The following is an 18,319-nucleotide window of genomic DNA, read 5'->3' as shown; positions in this document are numbered from 1 at the left end:
GAAAACTATTACTAAGCAATAATATATTTGTTTTAGGCTTTAGGTAATGCAGAAGAGTTTGACTTCAGTCCTTCAGGTTTAAGAATTGTGAAACCGTTCCAACATTCTATATCTTTGCTGCCCCCTGCTGTCTAATATATGAATTACATAAAGAAAAAAGTTCTGTATGAGTAGATTCTTATTGGTTTTTGATAAATAAATGGTATTAACTGTTCTTTGATATAATTACAAATACTTATATATTTGATATTATTCTATATATTTCATGAATGATATCTGCATATACTAGATACATGTCTTTATAAAATAAGTATTTCATATATCAAATAATGTAAACATGCTTTTGAAATTTCATGTAAGGAATTTTTAGATCTTCATTGCCTGCATAGAATTATGTCCTCAGAGAGAGAGAGAGAGAGAGAGAGAGAGAGAAAGAGTGATAAAGAGTGCAAGTTCACTTCCTGATTTTCATGCTGTTTTCGAGGAAATGGGAGAGTATCACGTGGGTGCAGCTGTTAAGGTCACTTTCCTCAATTTTGCCAACTGCAGTTCATACATGCACAATAGAGGTAAAGAACGCACACCACAGAGAAAGAGAGAGAGAGAGAGAGAGAGAGTGTGTGTGAGTGTGTGTGTGAGAGAGAGAGAGAGAGAGAGAGTGTGTGTGTGTGTGTGTGTGTGTGTGTGAGAGAGAGAGAGAGAGAGAGAGAGAGAGCTTAAAGTTAAATGATTAACTGTCTAGATAAAGTAAGCGACAAACAGCAGGGAAGAAGGGAGAGTAAAAGAGCAGTAAAACAGGGACAAGTAAAAGACAGAAGACAAAAGTAACAGCAGTAAAAAAACCAACATATTCATCTGTTATTAAAAACATTCCCATATGGAAGAGAGCGGTGAACAGCCTAGGAATATAGACCTAAATGATGGCAACTTGATGCCACTGCTGGGGCTGGGAACATGGAAGGGAAAGGTAATATTATTTATTACATTTTTTTTTTTTGTCGAAACAAGGCCTTATATGAAGATCTAATGATTGCATAAACCTATATAAATAATTCTATCAGCAGCTATGGAAGTGCTTCTGCAGGATTTGTCTGAATCCTTATTAATGCTCTGTGAGCCACATTAAATCCAATTTAAAAGAATGTATACAGAATATATACAGCAATACACACCAGGAAAATAGGTCAATGCTATTGCTTGATAAAAAAAGAAAAAACTCTGCAAATGATTATTATACTAATAACGTAACATGCTTTAGAAAGTATATTTATTTTTTAGTTTGATATTCCTAATCTGGGCTATACAGCAATCTTTGTGTTGCTACTGTAAATAAATAAGCAGCCTCAAGCCTGGTTAGTGACAGTGTATGAGCGATAATTGTTCAATAAAAATCTTAGGTACTGTCTGCTTATATATAAAACAACAAAACAACAGCTAACTGTTTTCTTTAGCTTAGATCGGTACATAGCTCTTGCACAGTTTACATGCCAGTTGAGACACACACCTGATTAGTCTAGATTACTTCCTCTATGATCTATGGACTGGGTAGTTGGATGGATTACACCATATCCTGCATGTTTACCATGTTTTAACAGGAATCATATTACTTATTACTTTGATTTTTGTATAATGAGGGTATTTGAGAGCTGTAAGACTATGAGAACATTCAAACTGAATTATGGGTAAATTAGAGTTTTAGCAGGTTTTGATGATCAGCGATTCTAATTTAATGCAATTAATAGCATAGAGAAAAGTCCCCAACTGGATCAGTACAGTCGTCTTATGGAAAGTGTTTTACTATTGTTTTCTACCTACTATAGTAAAACATGGTTAAAGAATAGTACTGTGGTTTTTAGAATGACCATATGATATATAAGTATTAATAACACTGTAAAGATTTTGACTATACTAAATTTTATTATTGATTCCAAACTAAATAATATGCGTCTTGCAAAGAAACACAACATATAGTTGCTTTTTACACAAAATCATTCAAAAGGTGTTAAAATCTTTTTCCATAAAATAAAATAATATATATCCTATGCTGGGTTCAATTTCTGTGGAAACTCCCTGTGTAACTGCAAATGAGAAGGGGAAGAGAAAAGTGAGAAGAAGGGTGTTTTTTTCTTTTATTTAAAGGAACCCAAAATGGCTCTATATAGATCCATACAAAAACATTTTCCTGTCAGAGTGGGTTCTGAGCAGAATTACTTTCATAAGCTTACAAGCCCTAAACAACTGCAAAACCTTTAATGCATGCTGCTATCTAATAATATACCTAATTTCTATTGTGTAATAAATCATGTGACATTATGGCCAGTCATCAGATTTATGAGCAGCATGAACACAGTGTAACTCCCTTCTGTGAGAGATGAACATTTGGCCCTTATTTGGTATTTAAAGAAACTTCTTGATGAAATCCTGTAATATAAGCTGTATTTCTGTACACCTTTATGAACGTGTAGAGTGAAACTGGCTGTACATTACTGTTTTATTACATGGTGACCAGGAGACAAGCTCAGAACTGTGTCAAGGTGCGGTTGAGACAGCTATAGCTGCTGGTTACCGCCACTTGGACACGGCCTACAGTTATCAGAATGAGGTGGAGCTGGGGAAGGCAATCCGTTCCAAAATGCAGCAGGGAATCATTAGACGCCAGGACATGTTCATCGTGAGTAAGGTGAGTCTGTGTAACAAATCTGCTCTGTCTACTGTAAACAAATACTCCCAAGTGAATAAAACAGGCTAATGTTTACGCACAACCACCTTCAATAGTCTTAACGTTTGCTAATACTTAAGTGTCCAATCTTGTGTAATTACTGCACATAATCTCAGAAGAGAAACTAATGAAACATCTGTTTGTACTTGGGCAGTTGTGGTGCACTCATTATGCCCCTATGGACATCCCCCTGTGTCTGAATAAATCTCTCAGTGACCTGCAACTCGAGTACCTGGACCTGTACCTGGTGCACTTTCCCGTGGGACTACAGGTTGCATGATAAAACTGTATTCATTCACCTTAGGGCAGAAATAAGGGCATTCTAAACATAATATAATATACAATACTGTGGAGAATAGAACTATATACATTATTAATTAATGTAATGATGAAAGAATGATAAAAGAAAACAGACATGTCTTGGGGATGCCATTCAACAAGCACGATTTGGTGGTACCACCACCATGCTTCAGTGTGGGAATGGTGTTTTTATGGTGATGAGTATTGAATTAAAGTAGTAGCCACACAGTTTACTCATCAAGTATTAAATGATCATCATGTGTATGCATTTTTTAACTTCAGCACAATAAATAATGGTCTTTTTTTTCCCCCACAGAAAGTTGATAATGAGCTTTTTCCAATGAAAGATGGAAAGATACTAACGTCGGACGTTGATTATGTGGATGTGTGGAAGGTAAAGATAGCTTTCTGGGATCTAAAAAAGTGCACGTATCACCACCAGTTTTTGAGAATGACTTTTGTCATGTCAGGGAATGGAAACGCTCAAGTTCGCTGGAAAAGTAAAAAGCATTGGTGTGTCCAACTTCTCAATCCAACAACTGGAAAGGCTTCTTTCTGTGGCCAGAATTCCACCAGCAGTCAATCAGGTACAATTTAGAACATCAATATAGTCCCCAACCACCATCATACCAATCACTAGGCTGTCCATTTGAAAGTTATAACAGATTATGAAAGTTTTTAATAAAAAATGTCAAAGTCGACATGCACAGGCCTACATGTTTTTGATTTATTGCTTAGACACAAGATAAAACCCTTTATTTAAACAGGTTAATGAACATGAAACACGTAATAATGTTGGGTTAATCAGCTTGAGTGATATCTGTATAAGAATCTTTTCATTTGTAGGTGGAACTTCATCCTTACTTTGTGCAGTCTGATCTGATTGAATATTGTAAATCGAAGAACATCACTCTCACAGCCTACAGTCCTTTTGGCTCACCAGGAAGGTCCAAAGAGTAGTAAGTTAATATTTTACATTGATCACTAACTCTGCTGTAAATTAATTAGTAAAAAAGGTATGATGATTTTTATTTGAATTCATCTTTCATTCTTTGAATTTTTCAGTCATAGAGGAGACAAAGACCCTGAAAAGCTCCTGGAGGACCCAGTGGTTGGGAAAATTGCTGCAAAACACAGAAAGACTCCTGCACAGGTAAAATATTCTCTCCACAAATAAAATGAGATGTGTGTGTGTATCGGTTGCTAAAAATGCAGAACCTTGTATGTATTGCAGATTTTGCTAAGGTACCACATTGAACAGAATGTTGCAGTGATCCCAAAGAGTGTTAAACCCAACCATATTCTGGAGAACACGAAGGTAATTACTGGAAGCTCTCTTCATTTAGTAATGCATTAGTGAATAGTTAAAACTGATTTGAACTTTGAGCCACTTAACTGATATGTTTGCTCGGACATGGGGTATGAGTTCCCACACCATCCTTCTGGATTCAGCATAAAATATAATGTAGCATATTCTCCCTGTTATTTGTGCATGCTAAATTCATTGGCACTTGTGTATGTCAAATGGCAAAACCTCTCAGTGGAATCTGGTAGTGAAGCTAATAAAGCCCCACACATCATGTACTTTTAATGACCTCTGTTAAAGTATCATATTTCTGAAATGATCATGGCGTATACGTATTGATGCATATACAGCCTGTCACAATAAAACTAATAAATTACACACCTTGCTTAATTACTGCAATCATTTAGACCATTAGTTTAATACACTCTACAGACAGAAGTATCAGGACACCTGACTTTTCCAGCTATATGTGGTTCTTCCCCAAACTGTCACCAAAAAGTTGGAGGCACACAATTATGTAGGATGTCATTTGATCTGGAAGCAGTAAATCTTCCCTTCAGTTGTCCCAAACCTGTTCCAGCATGATGATGCAGCTGTACACAAAACTAGCTCCATGAAGTTATGGTATACATGGATTGGAGTGGAAGATCTTGAATGGCCTGCTATTGAGCTGTGAGCTCAAACCCTATTGACCACTGCTGGAATGAATTGGAATTGGAGAAGGCCTCCTCACCCTACATCAGTACCTGGACTTACTAATTCCCCAGTGGTTGAATAAGCACAAATCTACACAGGCACACCAGCAAAATCTAAAAGAAATCTTCCCAGCACAGTGGAGGTTAATAAAACAGCAAATAGTGACCAAATGTGGAATGAGAAATACATCATTTAAAGCAATTCACATTTTAATTTAATTTACTAGTTGTTCTCCTCTGAGCTCCTCACTGGAAAAAATAAATTGTTTATTTATTTTACCAGCCTGAAAACTATTCAATTTGCATTGGATTGTGGCGGTTTAGAAGAGATCAAATTTGCAAAACGCCCCAGTTTTATTATTCAAAGTTAAAACTGCATTTTTATTTTTACACAAACAACCTACCATCCAGTGTAAATGAACAGAAGATTTCATAAAAGCCCTTTACGGTAATGTGTACACTATATCCTGTTGTATAATTGCAGATCTTTGATTTCTGCCTGGATTTGGAGGATATGAATGCACTAAGGTCTCTGAATCGTGGCTGGAAGGCCTGCATCATTGAGCAGTAAGAGCAGTCACGTGGCTCATTGTGTTATTAATCAAACACCTCTTTTAACAAATCAGCCTGAAAAACAAACACACATAAACTTGTTAACAGCGATATGTTTTTTTTTTTTTTCTCCCGCAGGTTGGAATCTCATCCGTACTACCCTTTTAATTGAAACGTTGTTAATACGTGAGACACACAGGTGCTCTCTGTGAGTGCTGCTATTTAGATTGCAGAACAAGATTTGAAACAACCTGTTCGACAAATTAAACACACACACACACACACACACACACACACACACAAACAAGTGTTAGTGCCAAACTGTGAGTGTAACATACACTGTACCAGCCACCAAGAGAATTAAAACTTTTTTCTTTTTTTTTTTTAAACAAGATGCCACATATTGAATGTTCTTATCTAATACTGAAAATGATTGCTCGTGTTAATCCATGTAATTATAGAGAAATGCAAACGCAAACATTTCACGTGATCCAGCGATGGAGCACGTCGCTTCAGCACAAGATTGAGTGACAATGCAGGTTGTTCCTACACTGAATAAGCACCTCTAACATCAGACCATCTCAATCTGCTCAACTCGTGTCTTCCATAAGCAGCCTACAAATACTGGTATCTCATAAGGGCATGTATCCCTGATGCCGTCACCTGCATGAAAGGAGAATAACTGCCCCGTCAGGGCAAACTATATGCATCCAGTCATCTGTCTTGTCCTTGGCTCGTGTTTTGTTTGTCTTTTTCCTTCACTCCTGTCCTGTTCTGCTCAGTGCTGCAGGCCTGCCGAGCTCTGACTGTGCACACACACGCTGAGGCTCCGGCAATGTACCTGGGCAGGTTGGGTCCTATCACCCACTGGCCCTTTTCCGGAACGAACACCTGAGTGTTTTCTGAGAAGTCCATGTGCTCCCAGGTGTAGCCTCCCATTACGTAAATCTTGCCGTCCCATACGGCAACGGCTGCTTCGCTGTTTGGGTAGCGCAACGGGGCGACCCTGCTCCACTGCTCCGTGTGAGGATCGAATGCCTCTACTTCTAACACATCGAATCGCTCCATGCTGTCCTCGTGGTCATCACTGCCACCGATGACATAGATTTGGTCATGCAGCGACGCCATGCAGTGCCATCCTCGAGCTAGGGTCATGGCCTGCCGCTCCGCCCATGTGTCGCCCGCGCTCGGGTCATAACTGAGCATGTCACGTCGGTAAGGTCCGATCTGATAGTCGTGGCCTCCTGAGATGTACACTACACCTTTGTGTGTTGTGCCTGCATGTCCGTATGTTAACCTAAAGGTAGAAATAAAAAAAGAATTGGTTATTTGGTCACATGACTATGAACTGCAAACAGATTATGTCCATTCTATTCTATTTAAATATGTAGTAAAAGAGAAATAAGACCTCGGCAGCCCTGCTACATAGGTCCAGTAGTCCTCCACAGGGTGATAGACCTCGACTGATGATAGTGCACCGCTTTCATTGCGTCCCCCAACAGCAATCACGCAGTCCCCCATGGTTCCGAGATAGAAATCCACTCGCCTCTGGTTCATACTGGCGCCCTACAGCAAGAGAAGCTAAAAGACTAAGAATCTAACTCAAAAACAGTTCCATAAAAAAACACAGACACACACACTCTTCCTAGGCGAGAACCCTTCAAGAGGTGGAGCCGAATTAACAGACAAACAGAGATGCCTCCAGGGTCTGATTGGGTGGCTGTTCGATGTCCACATCATTTGTTTTTTAACAGAATTTGGGAATCTCTATCGCATGCCTCCAGAGAAATAGAAAAGGCCTTCCATCTTAAAAATACTGCTGTCCACATCGTTCATCATCCTCTGCCTGTTCCATAATAAAGTCTGAACTACACTGATCAGGCATAACATTATGACCACCTCCCTAACATTGTGTTGCTCCCCTTTTGCTGCCAAAACAGTCCTGACCCTTTGTACATTAACAGCATTAACTTATTCAGCAATGTGAGTACAGGAGCTCGTTTGTTGGATCGGACCACACGGACCAGCCTTCGCTCACCACGTGCATCAATGTGCCTCGGACGCCCACGACCCTGTCGCCGGTTCACCACTGTTCCTTTCTTGGACACTTTTAATAGATACTGATCACTCAAATCCTCACACTTGCCCATTTTTCCTGCTTTTAACACGTCAACTTTGAGGACAAAATGTTTACTTGCTGCCTAAAATATCCCACCCGCTAGCAGGTGGCATGATGAAGAGATAATCAGTGTTAATCACTTTACCTGTCAATGTTATAATGTCATGTTTGCCTGATCAGTGTATTTACCTTGGACCACATGTTGTTACGTGGATCATATCGGTAGAGTATGTTGCTTGCTGCGTCTCCCCCGTTATCGCGTGACGAGCTTCCTCCGGCGATAAAGATGAATCCCCCAAGCACCGCCACGCAGTGGTGGCTCCTCTGAGCGGGTAGTTGTGTCTCTACCACCCACACTCCTGCTTCTTTATCTAGCCAGCTCACGTCAGTGCTCAGCTCTTCACCACGCTCGTACACCTCTCCTCCAACCAGCAGCAGGCGCTCCACTCCTCCTCTCAGCGCTGACTGCGCCATCTGTAGTACAGGCTGGGCACTGACGTGAGCGTGGTAGCTTAGCGCTTCCTCCACCAGCGCTTGGCAGCCTGAATCCGGGGGCAACAAAGAGCGTACAGCAGGCAGGACGTGCTCCGCTAGCTCCCCAGGTGAGATCAGGGCCAAGCGGACATGACGCAGGAGCTGGTGGGCGAACGGTAAGCGCTCGGGCTTCTGGTTGAGCCATTGGAGGGCTGCCTGGAGGAGGGACTGCTCACTCTCATGCTGTACATCTTCGCTGGCTAAATAGGAACAGAGTTTGGAGAGTCCCACATCTTTCAAGAACTTGGGCGTGCAGGAGAGGGTAGAGAACCGCTCCAGGACAAAGCGGTCGATGAAGGCGTCCAGACGTTCCAAGCTGTAAAGCATCGCCAGTTCCTGCAAGTACAGATAGTTGTCCTCGTTCACCTCTTTCTCCAAATACTGGCAACAGAAATCGACAGCCTGCCAGACCTGCAGCAGGTGAGCCGTCTCCAGGACGTAGTCGATGTTTCCACCATCAAGAGGCAACTCGCCACTGTAGAGGAAGTCCACGACTGCCTTAACCCCCACATACGAGGCACCTACAAGCTCCACCTCGGCTTGGCGCTCTTCTCTCATCCCAAGCGTGAACATGGCCTGGAAGTACGGGCTGGAGACGGCCAGCAGGGCACGATGAGCATGAACCCGCTGGCTGTTCGCCACCAACACCACGTCACACAACTGCCCACATTCTCGCTGCTCATTCAAACCCTGCAGGAGGTAAATGGCTTGGTCAGCCCATCGATACACCTGGAACCAGAGGAAAAACATCACCGGTTATACGTCACTTTTTACGTTACGTTTCGTAAGAAAGATTTAGAACATACCTTTGACGTCTCGCTGAGCCTGTGAGGCCGAGAAAGTCCAACCTGCCTCTCCTTCACACCCTCCATTTCATCGCCTCCCTCTAAACCTGTCTCCAAAATGATGACAATAAATTAGAAAACACTTTCAAACTAGGCACATCCTGCATATACACCATGTAAAAAAAGTCTGAAAAGAAAAAAAGAAACATGTCTTTATTCTCTACAGCACTGACAAACAAACCCAGGATCAACCCAGAGCAGCCTTTTAACTAGTTCCTAAATAAACCCATAGACCAACGGTCGAATCACAAATCGCTTCCTACTCCCTACACTAGTGCACTACATAGGGTAACATACAATACCTTTTGAAGACTAAGTAGTGAACTACATTTCGGACAGGGCGCCATTTCGGGTTGAACCCCAGTACAATAGCTAGCCTGCTAGCGTTAGTGATGTGAATAGAGACCTGGCGACAAGCGCTGTTGTTGCTGCTGCTGCTGCATGTGGCTCTCAGCATAAATGATGACAGAGAGCCGGGGAGAAGGAGGAATCGCTTTATCACTCTGTCATCGTGCTCCTGTGAAACCGGTCCGCTCTAAAAGCACACAAACCGCCCTTGTGTCAACTCGAGCAACGGCGAAGCTCACAGCAACTACCCAGGAACAGCAGAGGCCACGGCCGACACTCTACTCTTCAAAATAAAAGACACGTCAGCTGGGGGCCAACTTCAATCAAATTTAAGAAATGATTTAATTCTGTTTTTTTTTTTTTAAATTATCGTAAAATGTGTATTTTATTTAGATTTTTTTTATTTCATATTTTTTTTATTATAGTCATAGTCTGATATGGTGGACTGTCACAATTTATTTCAGGTCAAGATTTTAATAATTTTACATTTGGCACCCTTATCCAGAGTGACAGCTGGGCAGATAAGGGTTAAGGGCCTCGCCCAAGGGCCCAGCTGTGGCAGCTCACTGGTGCTGGGATTTGAACTTGTGACCTATTAATTCAGAGTTTACTGCTTTAACCACTGAGCTACCACCTCTTCACTAATTAGAAGATCAAGTTTTCATCTAAATATTAACTATAAATTAAATAAACAATTAATCTTCTTCTTCTTCGGGCCCTCACATCCAAACTGTGCAACAGTTTTTTCTCTCAAGCCATCAGGCTCCTCAACACACAGAACTTAACTGTACCAAACTCACACACACACACACACACACACACACACTCTCAACTGTGTGTTATTGGACTGTTACAACCTGAACTCAAACACATCCATGTCTCCAGCACCTGCTAGATTATATTATTATCATATTATTCTGTTTACATGTTGTTTTGCACCTCTCAATTGCTGCTCTTGCTGGTTTTTAAGAATAAGGGAGATGTACAGACCTGCAGTAACTACATAGGAATAAAGTTGATGAAGTTATGGGAAAGAGTAGTGGAAGCCAGGCTGAGAGAAGAGGTGACCATCTGTGAGCAACAGTATGGCTTCATGCCGAGAAAGAGCACCACAAACGCATTATTTGCTTTGAGAATGTTGATGGAGAAGTATAGAGAAGGTCAGAAGGAGTTGCATTGTGTGTTTGTGGATTTAGAGAAAGCGTATGACAGGGTGGAGAGAGGAGTTGTGGTATTGTATGAGAAAGTCAAGTGTGGCAGAGAAGTATGTGAGGGTGGTGCAGGACATGTATTAGGGCAGTGTGACAGCAGTAAAGTGTGCAGTAGGAACGACAGACTGGTTTAAGGTTGAGGTTGGACTGCATCAAGTATTGGCTCTAAGCCCTTTTCTGTTTTCAGAGGTGATGGAGGCGAGATTGAGATGGTTTGGACATGTGCAGAGGAGGGACATGGGGTATATCGGTAGGAGAATGCTGAGGATGAAGCCGCCAGGAAGGAGAAAAAGAAGAAAGCCAAAGAGGAGGTTTATGGATGTGGTAAAGGAAGACATGCAGGTGGTTGGTGTGAAAGAGGCAGATGTAAAGGACAGGGGGGGGTATGGAGACCGATGATCCACTGTGGCAACCCCAAATTGGAGAAGCCGAAAGAAAACGAAGAAGAAGATTGCTGCTCTTGCAATTTTTGCACAATATTGTGTTTATGTTTACAAGTACACTCTTGTTTATAGTTCTCTGACTGTACTGTACTGCATAACATATTATAGAGTAGGTTTACTGGTTGGCGCTATTATGTGTTTTGTGTATCTGTTCCACACTGTCCTGTATTGTCGGGTGCACTGTCTGTTGTTCTGCACTGTTTGCACTAGGTTGCACAAGGTTGCACTTTATGTGTCTGGGACAACTTACTTTAGTCCTTAGCTCTGTGTTGTGTGATGTAGCTCTGTGTTCTGTTATGTAGCTCTGTGTTCTGTTATTTAGCTCTGTGTTCTGTTATGTAGCTCTGTGTTCTGTTATGTAGCTTTGTGTTCTGTTATGTAGCTCTGTGTTGTGTGATGTAGCTCTATGTTGTGTGATGTAGCTCTGTGTTCTGTTATGTAGCTCTAAGTTGTGTGATGTAGCTATGTTGAAATGACAAAAAAGTTTCTTGACCTGATTCCAACTACCACTGAAACTACTTTTGCTATTATTCCTTTACTATTACTATTTTACTACAACTAATTCTACTACTACTGTAACAAAAGGCCTCTGTACTGGCATTTTCAGTAAGGATTAGTGCACCTGTTCCTCATCAAGCTATGTATTTTTTTTATTCTATTTGACAAAAAAAAGAATAAATAAACTATAAATATATATAAAATACACATATAAGCATAATATTTAATTGTATTTTGTGACATAGCCAATCATCTAGGGAAATGTAGTGCAATATCTGCAGCCTAGCATATTGTGTACCATAGTCAAGTTCAGTTTAGTTGATTGAATCTGATCATATTCATCATATATAAATAATATTTTTATTTAGGGGTTTATAAACAATGTGACTCAAGCTAAATTTAATAGTAACACCACTTTTTTTTTTTTTTGTAAAAATGTCATTTACCCTTCAAATTCATCAAATTAATGCTTAACAAATGTCTTTTATTTAGCATATTTAACTTCTACTTTATTTCCTACTATTCTCAATACTACTACTACTACTACTACTACTACTACTACTATTCATACTACTACTACTTCTATTACTATTCATACTACTACCCCTGCTATTACTGCCATTATTCCACCACTATTCCTGCTTTTACTGCTACTATTTCTACCACTACTGCTACTACTATTCCTACTACTGCTACTCCTTCTATTACTACTATTACAGCTGCTACTATTTTTACTTCTACAGATTTTAACTTTTATTGTATTTTGTTTGGTGTGTAGCTAAAATATTGTGTAAACTCTAAGTGTGTCTTGTACTTTAACTTACACACGAGACACAGCTCCTGTAGAACCTAATACACAGTTTGCCTTAAACTGAGCGGCTGTTGTGCCTCTGATGAGTCCTAGAAATCAAGAAGCTTATAGACAGTCACTCAGGTGTTATGAGGATGTTAGGAATATTGGCTGCTACTCAGAGAATGGTGTACTGAAATAAAAATGTGTGTGTGTGTGTGTGTGTGTGTGTGTGTGTGTGTGTGTGCAAAGGCATTGCACCCCATTGCTGCATTATGACAAGATTCTAGTATTTGCAGTCAAGGCACTGCTTCTTTCTGCAGATTCAGAGGCGCATCCACATTGTTTATGTGTGCGTGTGTTTTATAAGAGATATTACACCAGGATCCATCTTTAGGTGATTAATGAAGATGAGCAATAAACAAATGAATACATGAATGAATGCATGTAGGTCGTCCTTTAGGTGTTATGTTTAGGATCATGTCTCCACATATCATATCCTAATCATCCATTTGCCTTTCACATCACCTCCTTAGTGTTTGGAAGCTGTATAACAGTCTGCCATTCTGAAATGTTTTTAGATGAAGGGCTGAACCGAGTTATGTGATCCACAAGATGGCACAACAGCACGCAGAAATGACACAATGGCCGACGGGTGGATTTAATTCGACTGAATCCCTTAGATGGCCATTAGGAGGAGGTGAGTCCTGCTGCACACGGAGACATCAACCACATCCATTTCGACACCAGCATGACTGACAAAGATTACCAACGCCCATGAAGTGCCAGTAGGAAATAAGTGGTGTAGAGAGAGGAACCTGCTGCTGAAAGAAAGAGAGAGATAGAGAGAGAGAGAAGAAAATCCCACACTGCCAGCATCGTCATTTCTGTCCGTCTGTCGCATCGCCTTTTCCGGGATTTTACCCAACCTTTTTTCTTCAAGTCTTCCCTTCTGTTTTATTGCGTTTTATTCTGTTAAATTAAAAGCTGAACATGGCAACCCGGATTGACAAAGACGGTTGCAGGGATGCATACAACCTGGTCAGGGATGACAACTCAGATATATGCTGGTGAGACTGATCATTCATTCATTCATTCATTCATTCATTCATTCATGCATGCATGCATTCATTTCTCCATACATTACAATATCTATGCTTTTATGCTATACATTGTACATGGTGTGATACCATTAATTGTACATTTAGTATGGAAACAATTAAAGGGACAAGCTCATTAAACACAGCATACACACAGGTACAATAAATAGTGCCATCACCATTTGTGTTTGGTCACAATGAATAGTGATGTGATATTTGAAGGCTTTTGACAATCTACTGTTATGAATATGTTGCCAATGCATCTTTCGACTCGTCAGAATCATCAAAATCTGTTCATCAGTCTTTGATTGCTTTTCACACCTAACCTCACCTAACCTCACTGTGCACTACATGAGTGTTCATCATGCCAAGACTCATATAAACACTGGAGGTACTCATTCAGAAACTTGGCACGAATGCCATTTTGCTGTAGGGTACATTGCTTCATGACGACTTCCTAGCTGTAGATAAACCTATTTATTTTGAGATACATTTTCGCAATTCTAATGCAGCTGGATTTTGTGTTCACGTGTCTTGTTTCCGTTTCCTTTACAAAGGGCATCCTTTAAGTACGAAGGGTCAACCATTGTGCCAGCAGGACATGGGGCAGATTATGAGGAATTCAAAAGCCAGTGCACAGGTAAACGACGGTTTTAGTTATTTTTTTATTGGAGGATTTATTCTAACGTTTAAAGATATTGGGTTGTAGATGAGTCAGTCAGCTACTGTATAGACCAATAGCAGTTCAGACTTTGCTTGTTTTTGCTTTTCTTTCTTTAGTACTCATTTGATTGTTTTCCTATTTATGAAGCAAACTGACACTGAAATTGTTCAACTCTCTAATTTGTGAATGTGTTATTTGATTGATTTGACTACAAAATTTGCTTCCTTGACTGGTTTGCACATCAGCTTGAGTCTTAGTTGAGTGCTTACTACACGGAAGTGACTCAGTACACTCAGGTTACCATATATGGATATATAGCCTATTAATTTCTAGAAAGCTAGCTATTATTAAAAATACTAAAGGAAATTGGAAACATAATCACCTGGGAAAACCTAGAAAGAGCTAATATTTCTGATATATATTAGATTTCCCAGGTCCAAACCTCATATTCTGCATTTTCAGTAAATACTCTGCTTACAGTCTATATAAAGGGATATACAAGGTAGGAAATAATTGCTGATGGACCCTGTTTTTAATCACTGAATATTGGAATGGAGCCAATTGTGTTTTGGATAATGATGTCACTCCCCATTGCTATGCTGATGTAGATTAGGGTGTGGTACCTCTAGAAAAGTAGAGCTGCAGTAGTGTACAGGTGCTGCATTTTACCACTTATCTTTCAAATTTGCTTGATTTTAATACTACACAGTCCATTCTGGTATTTAAACTACTCATTTAAATACTTTAAATACTTCAATATGTAGTTTCCCACCCCAGTCTCAGGGAATTTCCAGGCATTCCACACTTTTTTTTTTGTTCTGTCACTGTTTTAGGCATTCCTTAAATAATCAAGCAAACATGATTCAGGTGTATTGTGAGTTGGAACAAAACAAATAATAAGTACCATCTGGAGGTCCAATGACTCAATTTTGAAACTGCAAAACTAGATTTCGAACTTTTGCTTCACTCAGTCTGGTAAAAGACAATCAGCCTGAGGGAAGTCGTCTGGTCTTAATGATAGCTGCTTAAAGAGCTGCATGTTTGAGTTTGATTTGATACGTTAAGAAAATTGGATTATTTTAAATCATGTGACTTGTTAATTCCCACCTCTAGAAGCTGACCATTATGAGGAACAAAGAAGGTTTAAAACCACTGTGTTTCTCTTTTTCGCTGCATCATCATAGTTGCAGTGTTGGTTTAAGGTTAGACTTGTGCAGTGTCAGCATATAAGCTAACTAGACTTCTAAAAGGAAGGGCACTAAAAACAAAAGAATTGTGGCATTTCAAAAGGAAGTACAAGTGGTAAATCTGATGGAACAGGTATCTATCATTGTGATCAATACTTTCACCTTTTCCCTTTTACAATATTAATAATTGTTCTGATTAGTTTCATCAGAGATTCATCAGACCAGTCAGTTCTTGGATTTGGATTTGGCAACAGTGTGCATCTTGAATACAGAGCAAATGAATCCTCATAATTTTAGGCTAAATTCTGTTGCCATTTTTCAGTTTCATAGTTTGGATATATCAAGGAAGTAAACTTTAAACTATCATACTTGTAAACATTAAACCAGTTAATGAACAACAGTGCTAACTATACCACCACAGTGGTTCCAATTCTCTTAAGGGCAGAAAGCTTCCTGGCAGAAACAACCATTAGTGGCAGGCACAGGTCAGTGCAGAACAAAAGGTAGATGCAAACTGATAAGCCCTGAGTATTCTTTACTTTTGTTGTAGGCTATTTAAACTGCAGTAGTAACACTAGCTATTTTGGGCCTTTTGTCAGTATATTATACAACATATACACTACTCTAGGTTGTAAATCAGACCTTTCATGATTCCCTAAGAGAGGGATAAATAAATGGGTATTTATGTTTTTAAGAGAAAATTAATTTCCCAATTACAAAATGAACTACGGCTGATTTACACATTGTATATGTTCATTTGTATATCATTTACAGACGGTTTAAATGGACATTTTAGTAACACAGACTGTGGTATGAGAAGTATGGGTCATAATTACTGACGGCAACTTACGTAGAGTCGCATCGTCATACATATTTGAATTTTTTTCCTTAACTTTGTTTTTTTTTCCCAAAAGTCCTGCTTTGCTCTCCAAAGCCACATCAAAGGTGTGTGAGATTTACAGAAAAACAAGTGTTGTTCAGGGCACAAAACGTATTTTTCTCATCAGTTATTGTGTAGATATGATGTTTTTATGAATTAAAAACATGTGTAAGAAAATAGGGTGGTGAATTATCCATTGATCAGATCTAAGATAAAAAGCTGCTTTAAAGAATATGCCTACAGTATTTCCTCATAAGATATTGCTCTAAGTGGACTAAGTGTTTGGGGTTCATTCCTAATTCTCTTGTTTTTTTTTCATTTCAATCTCTTGATCGGAGTTGAATCCATAACTAGAGATCTGTCACTTTTCCAAGCTTATACATGTTCATGCTTGTTACAATTCTTAGTAATATGCTGTTTCTCAGCCTCTCCCTGTGTTTATACAAGATTTCTTATCAGTTTTACCTGCGACGACTCCCCCAGGATATTCTGCTGCCCTTTTGTTTTGCATGGTTATAAATAAGAAAACACTTTCCTTACTCAAACATGACAAGCAAATCAAGTCGCATTTCTTAAGATCTGCTGTCTGTTCCAGACGACGCCCGTCTGTTTGGTTTCGTGAGGATTACAACAGGGGATGCAATGAGCAAACGAGCTAAATTCACCCTCATCACCTGGATCGGGGAGAATGTGAGTGGACTGCAGAGGGCTAAGATCAGCACAGACAAAACAATGGTGAAAGACGTCTGTCAGGTGGGTCTCAGATCAGCTTTCACTGTATTAATCTGGATAATAATCATAGTTTCTTCAGGTACATGTAAACATGCTACACCGGATTACTGAAATTATCTTACTTTTCTCTCTACAGAACTTTGCTAAAGAGTTCATGGTGAGCGATATACGGGAGCTGGAACTAGACTACATCCGAAATGAGCTGAAGAAGGCTGGTGGTGCCAACTACGACGCTCAGGCAGAATAGATTGCAGCAGGGCACGCACAGACGAATGGGGTTTGGTGGGTTGGGGGGGGTCATCAAAACTGGGAGAAAGCGTATGGGGATCTTTTCATCTCAAACTCTCGTTAAACACTTATACACATACCCATACACACAAACACGCAGAAAAACACTCCTATGTCCTTCTCCTCATGATTGGTTTATCTCTTGTACTGTGCATCATCTCACACTTATCCCGAGTGCAGACGTTTTTGTGTTTATTAATAACAATTATAACTGGAGATTGAGTCAAAGAAGCTCATTTTGTTGTTGATTGAACCTGGAAATGTTACATCCTCGTAACAAAATGAGGTTTCTTTTAACTCATGGTTTATTTCCAATTTTCTTTCTTCCATATCTAAATACAGACCACTGTGTTTACGGCCTTCATCTCCCATGGAGAGAGGTGCATCACTGGATGTGTGCGTTCGTGTGTGTGTGTGTACGTGTATGAGTCTGTATGTTTGCAGACGCTACACTGTGACTCGCTCAACTCCAGGTGTTTTTTGGGGATTTCAGACACCTTAAAGCCCTGGAAAGCGGTTTCATTGTGCAGGCCGTGGCTTTGTCACTCACCCTGACTATGAAGCAGCCATTTCTCTGGTGTAGCCTTTCTTTTAGTCATGTAAATTGAAATTTATTTCATTTTTTCATTAAAAAAGAAATTATGCAGCAATTTTTATTTGAAAATGGGAGATGTCAACAACAAAAAAAACATGTCATGTGCACAAGTAGTGTCATTTCAGAATAAAAGATGGATTTTTTTTTTCCAAAATGTGTTGTGTAATTATTTGTACTTTACTTGCACAAAACTGTGCTGAGTGATGTGTCTGGTGTCTTTGGCGAGGCTGTGTTTGGGCCTGTGCGGTTGAAAATCTGGCTTACGTAATGCAAGATGCTCATCACAGTGCCACTCCACTCATGCTAACTGCCCTGGGGACTTTGGGGGGAGTCTCATGGGTCATCGTGGTCAACAGTGTTGCCAGACTGAGCGCCAATCACAGACTAGAGCCGAACTGCTCTGCTCCAAATGCCTGTCGATATCCACCCCTCCTTTCCTCTGTCCACTAACCCCCTTTATCTGTCACTCTCTGATTTTTCTCCTCACTCCTCCCCCTTCTCTCGTCTTCGCTC

General features: G+C 40.0%; 3 protein-coding genes across 4 annotated transcripts; 2 read left to right on the top strand and 1 right to left on the bottom strand.

The window, feature by feature from the left end:
* Positions 1–650: 650 nt before the first annotated feature.
* On the top strand, positions 651–6,166 carry zgc:56622 (uncharacterized protein LOC326033 homolog). The gene is made up of 10 exons (XM_046864294.1): positions 651–967; positions 2,510–2,680; positions 2,874–2,990; positions 3,336–3,413; positions 3,490–3,606; positions 3,866–3,978; positions 4,085–4,172; positions 4,254–4,337; positions 5,505–5,587; positions 5,711–6,166. The coding sequence occupies exons 1-10, from the start codon at positions 878–880 to the stop codon at positions 5,742–5,744; spliced, it is 975 nt and encodes a 324-aa protein (XP_046720250.1). The 5' UTR covers positions 651–877; the 3' UTR covers positions 5,745–6,166.
* klhl36 (kelch-like family member 36) lies at positions 5,928–9,899 on the bottom strand. 2 transcript variants are annotated; one of them, XM_046864293.1, is made up of 5 exons: positions 9,373–9,899; positions 9,032–9,117; positions 7,881–8,954; positions 6,981–7,138; positions 5,928–6,869 (listed from the first exon to the last, which is right to left on the bottom strand). In XM_046864293.1, the coding sequence occupies exons 2-5, from the start codon at positions 9,095–9,097 to the stop codon at positions 6,287–6,289; spliced, it is 1,881 nt and encodes a 626-aa protein (XP_046720249.1). In that variant the 5' UTR covers positions 9,098–9,117; positions 9,373–9,899; the 3' UTR covers positions 5,928–6,286. The 2 variants fall into 2 exon arrangements, with proteins under 2 accessions (XP_046720249.1, XP_046720248.1); XM_046864292.1 differs by having other exon boundaries at positions 9,477–9,899.
* A 3,171-nt stretch (positions 9,900–13,070) lies between these two features.
* Positions 13,071–17,960, top strand: cotl1 (coactosin-like F-actin binding protein 1). The gene is made up of 4 exons (XM_046864295.1): positions 13,071–13,430; positions 14,018–14,100; positions 16,787–16,944; positions 17,060–17,960. The coding sequence occupies exons 1-4, from the start codon at positions 13,354–13,356 to the stop codon at positions 17,168–17,170; spliced, it is 429 nt and encodes a 142-aa protein (XP_046720251.1). The 5' UTR covers positions 13,071–13,353; the 3' UTR covers positions 17,171–17,960.
* Positions 17,961–18,319: the final 359 nt, after the last annotated feature.

This window comes from Silurus meridionalis, chromosome 13, assembly GCF_014805685.1.
Source record: "Silurus meridionalis isolate SWU-2019-XX chromosome 13, ASM1480568v1, whole genome shotgun sequence".
In the NCBI taxonomy this organism is placed as follows: domain Eukaryota; kingdom Metazoa; phylum Chordata; class Actinopteri; order Siluriformes; family Siluridae; genus Silurus; species Silurus meridionalis.
This window is presented reverse-complemented; position numbering and strand designations above follow the sequence as displayed.

Excerpts from the sequence above, each read along its gene's own strand:
- zgc:56622 (XM_046864294.1), top strand. The coding sequence starts at position 878 with ATGGAAGAGAGCGGTGAACAGCCTAGGAATATAGACCTAAATGATGGC. Across the intron at positions 4,173-4,253 it reads ACAGAAAGACTCCTGCACAG|ATTTTGCTAAGGTACCACAT; the intron begins GTAAAATATTCT and ends TATGTATTGCAG. Across the intron at positions 5,588-5,710 it reads AAGGCCTGCATCATTGAGCA|GTTGGAATCTCATCCGTACT; the intron begins GTAAGAGCAGTC and ends TTTCTCCCGCAG.
- cotl1 (XM_046864295.1), top strand. The coding sequence starts at position 13,354 with ATGGCAACCCGGATTGACAAAGACGGTTGCAGGGATGCATACAACCTG. Across the intron at positions 13,431-14,017 it reads GACAACTCAGATATATGCTG|GGCATCCTTTAAGTACGAAG; the intron begins GTGAGACTGATC and ends TCCTTTACAAAG. Across the intron at positions 16,945-17,059 it reads TGGTGAAAGACGTCTGTCAG|AACTTTGCTAAAGAGTTCAT; the intron begins GTGGGTCTCAGA and ends TTCTCTCTACAG.
- klhl36 (XM_046864292.1), bottom strand. The coding sequence starts at position 9,513 with ATGCAGCAGCAGCAGCAACAACAGCGCTTGTCGCCAG. Across the intron at positions 8,955-9,031 it reads GGCTCAGCGAGACGTCAAAG|GTGTATCGATGGGCTGACCA; the intron begins GTATGTTCTAAA and ends CTCTGGTTCCAG. Across the intron at positions 6,870-6,980 it reads TATGTAGCAGGGCTGCCGAG|GTTAACATACGGACATGCAG; the intron begins GTCTTATTTCTC and ends TTCTACCTTTAG.